Source organism: Epinephelus moara, chromosome 13 (genome assembly GCF_006386435.1).
Source record: "Epinephelus moara isolate mb chromosome 13, YSFRI_EMoa_1.0, whole genome shotgun sequence".
Classification (NCBI taxonomy): domain Eukaryota; kingdom Metazoa; phylum Chordata; class Actinopteri; order Perciformes; family Serranidae; genus Epinephelus; species Epinephelus moara.
In genome coordinates, this window is record NC_065518.1 from 6,087,318 (window position 1) to 6,099,506 (window position 12,189).

The 12,189-nt window shown below is 41.4% G+C and overlaps 1 protein-coding gene across 3 annotated transcripts in view; it reads left to right on the top strand.

Annotated features, from left to right (window-relative positions):
- The window catches only part of myo1d (myosin 1D), a 192,682-nt gene that overhangs the window by 90,563 nt on the left and 89,930 nt on the right, over positions 1 to 12,189 (top strand). For all 3 annotated transcript variants that reach the window (XM_050060963.1, XM_050060964.1, XM_050060961.1), the window contains 4 exons: positions 646 to 716; positions 4,780 to 4,854; positions 6,977 to 7,109; positions 7,315 to 7,481. In XM_050060963.1, coding sequence (XP_049916920.1) covers positions 646 to 716; positions 4,780 to 4,854; positions 6,977 to 7,109; positions 7,315 to 7,481 — 446 coding nt within the window. The remainder of the gene's footprint in view (positions 1 to 645; positions 717 to 4,779; positions 4,855 to 6,976; positions 7,110 to 7,314; positions 7,482 to 12,189) is intronic.

The window sequence follows — 12,189 nt, forward strand, 5'->3', positions numbered from 1 at the left end:
CTGGAGAAATTTAACTCTAATTGGCAACTGGGTGGCACTATAACAACAGAAAAATGCTTCAAAATGGCTAAAATGCGACCGATGACTGTGGCTCCCCCTGTGGACCAATGTTGTTGTTGTTTGTCTAATTTTTGGTATGACTAAGTCATAGTATGGTATGCTGTACTCAATGGGTATGGACTAGTACTTAAGTATTCACCGTACATAAAAATTTGACCAATGTTGCCTAAACTTCTGCATGCAACTGCATTCATCTATCATTAGGTCTCTGCATTGAATGCACTTGGTTTCATCCATATAAACAACACTATTAACTTTAATGGTCAACATTCAGAAACCAGATGATGATTCTCTGCATAATTTATCATGGTTAGAACAAAGAGTGAATCTCACAGGTCTGACAGCAGCAAAACAACTGCTCCTTATATGTTATCAGAAAGACGTTGGTTACTTTCATGGTTGGACGTTGTTTATTCAGAACAAAGAGCAGCGAGACAACATGTAGTGGAGGCAGAACGTCTTTTAATTTGGTCTGAAGAGGCAGAAAAAGTACACAGTTAATACTCCTTTGGTCTTTTAATACTTTGTTCTGAGATGCCCTTTAGTATAACTCACTCTGCTCTCTGTTTTTCTGCCTCTCTGCAGCTCTCACCGACCGACAAGAGTTTGGAGTTTGACAGAGACTTTCGCATCAGGCACTACGCAGGAGATGTGGTGTAAGTGTCTTAAGGTTTTATTTATTCAGGAAAAGCTTTTACCGGTGATTCATGCTCCTTTTCCCACATTTGTACATTTTTACATATTCATGCCTCAGAGCTGCCTACTGAAACCACAGGCTTGTACTTTTGGCCGCTTCAGGAGCAGATGGGAGTTTGGGTTCCTGAATGAAACTCGACGGTTGTTTGGAGATGTGGGAGCACCACTCATTCACACTCTATGACTAGATGTTGGCCAAATATTCTTTTCATATCCCAGATCTATTCAACCCACTGTATATGAATATTTGCCACCATGCAGTTACTTTCTGAGAAGGAATACATCACTCCTTTGACCCTTTAGTTTATGTACAGTAATGCTTTAGGTCAATTATTATAAATATAAAAACACATATGGGGAACTTCCGTTTCTCTGCACAAATAAAACTGTCATCTGTTCAGACTCCAGGCTCAAAGAATAGGTAGATTTCTGTGGTTTTATATCCACATGCAAAACTTATTGAACCAATATCAGTCACCCACAGTGTGAGAACACAGCACACTTTATCATAGCTCTTAAATACCTACAGGAGCGCCCGCGATCCCATTTGCTTATCTATTTTTAAATGCCGGTAGAATTGCAACCAAATAAGATAGAGCAATAATTCTTTTTGCATATAAAACCAGAGGAGTTGAGCAATAATTCTTTTTGCATATAAAACCAGAGGAGTTACACTAACATATCATGCATTCATTGTGTCCCAGAGCACACAAAATATGTGTAAAATATATATATATCCATACATATTAATAAAATTTGGGATTTAAGGGTTGTATTGATGTAAAGCACATTAAATTGCTCCAAAAATGGCACTACAGCATGTAAAAATGTAAAGATGTGCTCTGGCAGACTTGTCCTATGGTAGGTCATAAAGGGCTAAAGGGATAGTTCAGAGTTTTTGAAGTGGGGTTGTATGGGGTATCCATAGAGAATAAATTACTAACAGTAGATTTTAGTCAGCACGCCTTCAGTTTGAAGAAGTAGGCTTGAGAAAAACAGTGATTCAGCATTGCTGATCACAGGAGCTGATGGTCAACACTGCCTCGACCAATACATTTTTTTTTTTGCTATTGTGTGACCTTTGCTTTTGAAAGGGTTAGTTCAGATTCACCAAAGTCACACATTAATGCAAACTAAATAATTAATTTGAATTTTCTGCAAACAGAACGCACAACATTTAATAACCCATGTAGATTGCTCTTGATCAGTGTGAATGAGGAATAATTGAAAGATTATTTCATGCACATTCATTTCTTGATAATTCCCCTCATGAGAAGAGTTTTACTCAGCCTGGGTGCTAATTTAAAGCAGGCACACAGGCGTGATGAATCATTGGACTAAAAAAGATCCCATTGTAATCTGCAGTCGTGAAATAAAACAGCTGAAATGCATCAAAAATAACCCTCTGTTTGGAACAGCCAGCAATTTGCCCCTGCTTCACATTCAAAACATAAGGACGCAGAAACACACACACTTGCATGCACATACACACACACACACACTGTGCACACTCGAACATTTAAATGACATCTTCATTGCCTGACGTCCCACAAAATGACAGCAGCACTTTCCAATGGTGTGGACACCATTCAAATGAATAAATCACACACACTAAGCCCCCAAAAAGTGCTCTCAGGGAAACGTGTTGAGCCCATTTGTGAGGGCTAAGTGTCTGCCACCCAGGGGAGGGCTCAGGCAGAGGAGCCTGACTGGCAGGCCTGATTGATCCCTGAGCCACTTAGACCAGGCAGGAGGCAGAGTGCCGCACACATCTCCCAGCATGCCGCAGAACAGCGCTGCTATTTATAGCAGGTTCATCACTTAACAGCTCACATTAAATTCAAGTGTATATTGACACGGGCTGTAAGGATGGGCTTATATTTAGATCACACCACAGTTTATACAACCAGTGGCCACTTTATTAGGTACACCTGCTCATTATCGCTTGATTGACTGAGCTCAGACCTGGTCAGGAGATTCAGCTGTTGTTCAGACCGAAGATCAGAATGGAGAATAAATGAGATGTAAATGACTTTGATGATGAGGTGGTTAAAGTATCTCGGAAACCGCTGATGTACTCAAACAACCCTGCTTGAGTACATCAGCAAGGCTCCATCCTGCCTGTGATTCAGTGTGGGGGACATCTTCTTGGCACAACCTTAAAAGATTACTTTGATTTTTTTTTTTTTAACCCTGGACTCTATTTTGCCATGTTTTTGTGTCCAAGTGACTACTTAGAACAACTTTTTTGAAATTAGTATTGAGCGAGGGGGTAAACAGGCTGCAATGGAACCACTCAGGGCTGCACGTCCACATAAAGTGTTAAAGTTTTTGCCACTGACAGGCTCAGTTTATCATTCTCAGTGTCTGACAACTTTGTGGAAAGGATCCCTACAGAGATAGTTCGTTTTGTTAAAGAGTAAGACCCTTTTTGATCAACCATTTTGTTCGCTATCGCCAAACCCACCAGACTTCATTTAAATAAACAGTAATTTTATCATCGTAAAGCACACTTCATTTAGAGGCGACAGAAGCAAAATAAAACTTGCAGAAACAGTCTTGGTTTGCCTTTCCACTGTTCCAACAATCTCCAACAGTGGTCGGGTTAAAATAAACCCCTAATTCACCCAGTTAGATGTGAAAATACGCCGACTCTATACATGCTAAAATTCCTGATTATTTGAATGGAGTCTGGTGAGTTTGGCGATGGCGATTTCGGGGCTGTTTCTGGTTGAACAAACAGGATCTTACTCTTTAACACAAAGCTCTATCTCTGTAGGGATCCTTTCCATCAAGTTGTCACACACTTAGAATAACAATCTGAGCCTGCCTGTGGCAAAAACAAGCACTTCCATTGGATGTACATTGACGTATGTGCCCCTAGAGATGCACCGATCCAGGTTTTTCAGTTTCAATCCCGATCCCGATGCTGTGGCTTTGAGTATCAGCCGATACCCGATACCAATCCGATACCATGGTTGACCTAAAAAGCTAAAGCCTTTACATGTAGAACAGAAAAGACTAGAGGCATCAGGCATTGATGACTACACAGTTCTTTCCTAAGATCAAATGAAATAAGATGAAGCATTAATGCAATGATGAACTATTTACTTAACAAAAATAAACAATTGTGCAACAGCAGTTGAAATAGTGTGAAATATCTCCACACAGCAGATTCTCTCTTTCACTCTATGACGTATGACGTAGCTCGTGTTGCAATAGATTTAAAGGGAAAGGATCGCCTCAGGTATAGGCTGCATTTCCCAATACCTGATCCATCTATTTTGATGATATCAGGGCCGATATTCGATCCAGATATCCGATCCATGCATCCCTATGTGCCCCATGTGGTTTCATTGTAGCCTGTGTCGCAGCTGCTACTGTATCTGCAGCCCTCTCACTCACCACCGGCCCAGTTTCAAAAACTGTTGTTCGCATTAGTTACAAAAAAACATGGAAAACAGGGTCCAGATTGAAAAATACCAAAGTACTGATACTGAGCGTGGTTTGAATGCCTCAGCCTGAGTACTGTTGGTTGCCATGTGCATCCTTTGTGTTCACAGTCTGCCCATCTTCTAGTGGCTGCGTCCAGCAGGATAAAGCACCATCTCAAAACGCACTCTCATCTCAATCTACGTCTACCAATGACAATGGGTTCATGTTACTCCACTGGCCTCCACAGACGCCAGATCTCTAATAAAGCAGCACTTTTAGGATGTGGTGGAGCAGGAGATTCACTGCATGAATGTGCAGCTGACAGATCTGCATCGACTGCTCGATGCTGTCACGTCAACACGAAGCAGCACCTTGTTGTATCCATGCTGCAAAGAATTCAGACTGTTCTGGGGCCAGTGTCAGAGCAGTGTATCTAATAAAGTGGCCACTGAGGGTAAATTGGTAGTTGCAGGATGATTCAGAGTTATCTGTAAGTAAAGGTTAAAGTAATCATGTAGTTATGATGCTACCGGCTAACAACAGTAAGCAGCAAAGTATGTGCATTTACCTTCCTCCCTCTCTTCACAGGTACTCAGTGGTGGGTTTTATTGATAAGAACAAAGACACTCTGTTCCAAGATTTCAAGAGACTGCTATACAACAGGTAACACACACACACGCGCTCACACAAAGTAATACACACCTCTTCAATCACCTCCACACACTGTATTCACTGTACTCCTTGCAGCACTTTGATTACATGACACCCCTCCAGACAGAACAGCACAGGACTAGTACAGCTAATCTCCTCTCAGCTGGCTCTCATCCTCCTCCTCTCCTCCAACCCTCTGGCGTTTTTCCTCTGCTGAATATAAATGTGAGGTCTAGTAATTCCCGACCTGTCTAATGTGCATTTTATGATGCTCTTCACTCAGGTCAAAAGCAACATGTTTGGATAGCATCCAAATGTGTTTTAACGTGGGTCCTAATGACCTAATGGAAACACCTTTTCCTGGTTTAGTGTATCCAGAGTCTAAAGTGAAATACAAATTGTGCAAGGTAGCAGTCTTGTGCCCCAAAACCATCTACGATCCTGCGTTCTCATATGAGGACATTACACGTTGGGATTGCTTGACCTAAAACTTCACTCTGCTTAACTCAGACCTGTTGTCCTTGTCAGTGGACACTTTATTGCTCCATCTAGTTTTAGCAAAAGCACAGCACGCTAATCCATTTAAAAACAAGATGATGGCTATCTCTGCCAAGTCAGTCTACAGCTGATCCTGACACAAACTCAGGGACAAAACCTGAACAAATTTGATGGATGAAACTTGTTTATTTATGTTTTATAATGTTTGTTGTTTGATATGGAATAAAGATTTTTACCAATTTTAGCAACAGTAACAAGATAAAACTGTCAGTTAGTCAAAATTGAAGATAATTACGAGCACGGCTGTTCACGGCTTTCAATTTCCGATAGTCAACCACTGACATGTTCATCACGTCTCGTCTCATCAATGAAAATAAAACATCAATTTCGTAGGGCTGGGCGATATGGCCAACAAAAAAAAATCTCAGATTTTTTCACAACAAATCCGATTCACGATTTAAATCGATTTTCCCCCTCTACTTAAAATCAATTTTCAGAGAAATATCTGCGGCCTGGTAGCACGTACCTGGGCTCCAAAACTTTCAGCATGTGAATAAACCCCGGCTTTTCCACGGTAAGTATGGGCACCATGTCTCTTGCAAGATACATCGCGACTGCATCCGTGATCGCTTTCCACCGGGCCCCTTTCCCATCATACAGCAGTGTTTCCCCTACCATTATATTGTCCCGGGACGCATTTTCCTGAGTCCGAGACAATTATAACCGAGCCTGGCCCGAACCTGCAGCACGGCACCGACCACACACACACAGGTCTATGTAGAGGAGCCTGTGTTGCGTTCAGGCATTGTCACGTAAATAACAAATTCAAGCACTTGAATAGGGATATTTTCGTAGGGAGCAACACCTCTCCCACTCGGCAGCATGCCTCTGTTTGAGGTGCTGCAGTAAATTGGTAGTACTGCTACCCTGGGGAGCAACAGCCTACAAACACACTTTGCAGCAGGGTGCTGTTTATTCTGTGTCTGACGCCACAAAACCGAACTCCTTCCCTTTCTTGGGTACGAGTTCTTCCCCTCTCGCTGCCATGATGTTTGTGTATCAAGCGCGCGGGGGTGGGAGGGGTGAGCCCACTCTGAACTACGGGAGCCCAGTGGGGAGCGTCAGTGGCGGATGTTGAAGAGAAACTCGATTTTCATTAAAACAAATCGACCTAAACTACAAATTTGAATTAATCGATAAAATCGATTTATTGCCCAGCCCTATGATTTCATCTTAGTTTTAATTATCAAGATCTGTTTTTAGCTCGTCATGGTCTTGTTTTTGTTATGGAAAAAAGGTGGTTTTTGATTTACACACTTGTGACTATTTAAAATTAATTCATTGTTCCCACATGAGGACATAATTTTCTCCAAAACCTACTCACTGTTCAACAACAAAGCTTCATTTTTTACACTTATCAGGTCCTTCTCATCCCAAATAGCCAGGACAAATAAAAATTCACACCAAACAAAAGCTGGGGTCTCAAGAGGTTAAAGTGTTTGTACTTGAAAACTTGGAACAAACCTCTTTCACAATGCCTGATGAATGTTAGATGGCCAAAACCACAGAATTGTGCTCAGTAGTCATTTAAGTGTTGTTATGTCTACTTACACACCTGTATCTTTCTTGTTTCCAGTTCTAACCCAGTACTGAAGGGGATGTGGCCCGAGGGCAAACTGAGCATCACTGAGGTCACCAAACGACCACTGACAGCTGCAACGCTCTTTAAAAACTCTATGATCTCGTTGGTGGAGAACCTGGCCTCCAAGGTGAGGAGTCAGGACGGATAAACCGTTTGACAAGCATTGCATCCAAGGCTGTAGTTCAGGCTGAACAAATTTAAGCAATTATTTTCCAACTTCCAAATTCTGAAATAGCTTTCATGCAGCCTCAGAGATTCTCTGCACAGGGTCTTGCATGCTGAATTCATGTTAGATACATGTCCAGTGGTTAACACACTGTCTCCCTCTGTAGGAACCCTACTATGTTCGCTGCATCAAACCCAACGATGTCAAGTCCCCTCTACTCTTCGAGCAGGAGCGCTGCCGTCACCAGGTGGAGTACCTCGGGCTGCTGGAGAACGTCAGAGTGCGGCGTGCTGGCTTCGCCTACAGACAGACGTACCCTCGCTTTCTACAGAGGTACCCGTGACATAATAATCACTTAGAGCCATGTGATAAACCTAGTGTTAATTAGTTATATATCGCTCCTCCTGAACCTTTTCAGTTATTACATGTCAGGTTGCAAGAATGCGTACATCTACTCATGGAAGAGGGGCTTGTGACAGCAAGAGACACAAGGATTAATGGCGTCCTCGCTGTAACGTTAGCTCACTCCGTGGTGCTAGATGAGCTAGCAGTAGTAGCATGCCTTCCTCTGCGCAAAGATGTAGTTCATCAGAAAGAAAATAGTTCCTACATGAAACTGCTCACAACAAGGTCTGTGGATTATCTTGAGTAACCAGGTCATGGTTTCTGGAAAGAGACATTGATGTTGAGGTTTTTTTTAGCTGTAATTTTGTTGGCATTTTGAGCACCACAAGCTGAGTGCCATCTAGTTCCATTATATTGGAGAGAAGGCAGACAACTCTTCAGCTGAGATCTCCAACACTCACTCACACCAAAACAATCTAGATTGGTAAACAGCACTGCAGGTAAGAGGAAAAGAGTGTATTTTTGATTTTGGGGTGAACTGTCCACTAACTGTCCACTAAGTCATGCCTTTGAGTAACTATTACCCAAATTTTAGGCATATTTCGTAACATCAGGGTTGTGATTTGAAGGTTAAATGTTTGCTCATGGCACTATCTTTAAAATCTGGCCAGCAGAAGTGATGAGGTAACACTCCTTCCCTCACCTCACACGCTCTGGACAAACATGCTGAATCCCTGAAGCCGTGCAGTGGGCAGCCATGAAGGATATTACTTGACATTCCCTAACTGTGGGTTGTAAATGTTTGTTGTGTAACCCCCATCAACTCGCATCTAATCTAATCCTGCAGCTCATCAGTTACATCTCCAGCAGCCATTCAAAAAGATAATCTTTTAATTATCATCTTTTTTTTTTGCACTCGCTTTTGTCAGTTTCCTACGAGCGTAATATTTTTGTCCTCTGACCTTGATTAAAAGCAGGCTGGATTATAATTACTAGAGAGAGTTATTGTTGTTAAACATTTAATGTGCTGCAAACATTAGTCTGTTTTTAATGTGGTAAAGTAGCGAACAGCTACTAGTCAATGACCTGCATTAATAACTCATGTTTTATTCATGTGGAAGCATAAACACTTGATATAACAAGTCTGTTTACATCACAATTAGCTCTCATTTGCTTGCAAGCAGAGTACTGATTATAGACCTCGGAGGCTGATACCAAGACTGATATTTAAGAGCTTAAAACTCTGATATTTTGGGCCAGTAGATATATATAAAAAAAATAACAGAAACATGTAACATTAACTAAGGATTCCATATATTTGACCCATTTTTGTACAGTATTTGACATGACATTGTACATTGAAAAAACAGCAAACACACTGGTAAACTTTAAACCAAATTATTAGTATGCAAATAAATGGTGTGCGATTAAAAGATAAGACTCAAATCTAAAAAAAAAGGCAAATTTATTAATACAGCTCATTTCATAATTAAAGACAATTCAAGGTGCTTTACATAATGCATTTAGACAAACAGGAAATACAGCAAAAAACATTAGGACAGACAGGATGCAGAAGAAATGAATAGGATTAGAAACACAAGGTAGATCAAGATGTAAGTGCCAGGTGGGTAAAGAGTTTCCAGCATCTGTGTGTCTGCGAGGGTCCACTTTGGTCCACGTGAAGTAAATGTCGTCATCCACCCACGTCTGTGAGAGTCCAGTCAGGATTTATTTCTAGAGCACATTTAAAACAACATCAATAATAAAAATAGAATAGATGTAGAAAACAACGATAAGAAAACAGAGCAAACAGTGCAGACATTTAGGAATTTAGCAACACAATCTGCCTTTTGCATCAGCTGAGGCTTGAACTCACAACCTCTGAGACTAAGAATCAATTTCTGTCACACTGAGCTAATTAGTCAGTGACAATTCATGTGTAGCTTCACAAACTGACTAAGCCAGACGTGCAGGTTTAGCAGCCGTCCATGCATGGAAAAGCAGATTTCAAACCACTGTAAAAAATTCAGTTATCGAAACAAAAATATGAAAATACACATATTGCATCTAGACAGCATGGAGATGTTGGTAATTTGTTTGTAACAATGATTGATTTGCTCCATAAGTGAAAAACTGATGTTTAAAATTGCCATTTTTACATTGACTCCAATTGTTCACATTAGAGCAAAATTCAAAATGCTGTCAAAAATTCAGTTTTTGAGATAAAATTCTGAAATTTGCCACACATCATCTACCATGACTCTAGAATTTTGTCATTTTTTTCATGAACATTGAAGATTTATTTAGCAAGAATTTGCATGTATATGTTTACAGTACCGTTTACAGTCAAACATTTTGATGCACTGTAGGCTCAATTTTTGATAAATCAAAAATCTGAGAAACATAGTTTTTGTAGGACAGTCTGAAGATGCTCTGTAGCAAGTTTGGTGTCAATTGAGCAAAAATTGTGGGAGGAGATAGGTTTAAGAAGTTTTACAGTTTTTGAAAAAAACAGAGTGATGAACTTCATAATTTTTAATAGGTTTAAATGTACAAAAGTTTCTTCAGTATTGGGGCTCTACAGTTTGATGAAAGTTGTGAAGTTGTAGCACGTATGGTTGATTTGTTATGAATTTTCAGTTTTAAACTTTAGACGCTTGCTGTAGCGCCACCATCAGGACTATTGGCTTGAGTTTACAGCTGAGGATATCTGACATGAGACTGGACCTTTGTGCAAAGTTTGGTGAGTTTTCACCCATGGGAAGTATGATTTCCTCAGGAGAAGAAGAAGAAGAAGAAGAAGAAGAAGAAGACTTGAGATCATCATGCTCAGGCTGAATGATATGTCAGGTGGGAGAGAAAGGTTTTTAGGGAGGATTTAAAAGTCTCTAGGGACTGGGATGATCGAATGTGAAGGGGGAGGCTGTTCCAGAGCCTGGGGGCAGCTGCTGGGAAGGCTCTGTCACCAGACCGAGACTTTGGTCTGGTTTTTGGCACCACCAACAGTAGTTGGTCTGAAGACCTTAAGGTTCTGTTTGGGGTGTGGTGGTAAAGGAGCTCAGAGAGGTACAGAGGGGTAGACCATTGAGGGCTTTAAAAACAATTAAAAGAAGTTTAAAATCAATGCAAAAACGGACCGGGAGCCAGTGGACGGAGGCTAAAACTGGCGTGATGTGGTCACGCTTTTTCTTGCCTGTGAGGAGGCGAGCAGCAGCGTTCTGGACGAGCTGTAGACGGTTGAGGGAGGACTGATCCAGGCCAACATAAAGGGAGTTATAGTCTAATCTGGTGGTTATGAAAGTCTGCAGCTGAGAAATAGGGCTTGGTTTTGGCTAAAAGACGTAGCTGGAAAAAGCTAGTTTTGACAACAGCACTGATCTGTTTGTCAAATTTGAATTGGCTATCAAAAACCACACAGATCCCCATTCCTGCAGCTCCAAACTCTTGTTCCAAACTGTAGTCCAGTTCGAAACACTGCAGTCAAGCCAGCTGCAGCCACTTCACCTGATATCAGCAGCAGGAGGACGGTAACTCCGCCTCCCCTTCTTAATGACTGCAGGGCGCTGACACTGACCCCCCCAATTGTACTATGAATCAAACCTCATGTGCATCCACGTGACCACAGCTGTCTGTGGATGTTCAATGCAGAATGTATGTTCATGCCTCAAGATTTAAAGGTAGTCACAGTGTGGGCAGGTCGTATGTCATTTGCAGCAGTGGTTCCCAACTGGTGGGTCGCTGTTCCTTTCTGAATGGGCTGCAAGTGACTCGCTAATATTTTTTATTTTATTTATTTATTTATTTTTTAACCTTTATTTAACCAGGAAGGGTCCAGGAGTTAAAGTAGCTCTTCTTCCAGGGAGTCCTGGCCAAGACTGGCGGCAAAAGTTACAAGTACATACAAGTAATTGAAAATATTCTTGGGTTACAGCTTATTATGTGTTTTATAATTCTTTTTACTAACATCTTTGGGCTTTTGACAGTTGGTCGGACAAAACAGGACATACGAAGGCATCTCCTGGTGCTCTTAGATGACAATAATCATCAGTTGCAGCCCTAAATATCTCTGTCTCACACAGGATATTTCATAAGAGTGCTCCGTCTTGTCCGAAGCTTCATAACAAAGAGAGACAGAGGACAAAGGGGCCGATGTCGGTCAGGTCAGGGTGAGACTTCAGAGACGAGTAATGGACAGATACGGCTCCTTAGAGAGTCTCATACGTCACCTCATGTTTCCCTGCGGAGGACAAGTGCGAGTGATGCAACAACGCTGGTGTCATCACATCAGATAAGACCCAGAAAGCTTCACTCACAAACACGCTATACCCATTGTGTAACAGATGAGATCTTAAGCCTGACAGCCTGATTTTACATGTGTTTTTTTAATGATAATTTGGGTCACAAGCTCCTAAATCACCACATATCTCTCCAGAATTTAATCCAAATAGCATGATAATAATCTTAAAATCGTTCTTTGGTAATGGTTTATAACACACACACGTTTTAGTAACCTTTCTAACAGTACACACACACACACACACACACACTTGTTGCAGCCTTATTCTCCAGCTGTCACATTTGCCCACTGCCCTCGTAGACACCACTGCAGTGGACGGAGGATTAGGTAATGAGTCTTTTGCATAACATGCTAACAAGTCATCCAGCTCTGTCACTCCAACCCCCCCCCCCCCCCCCC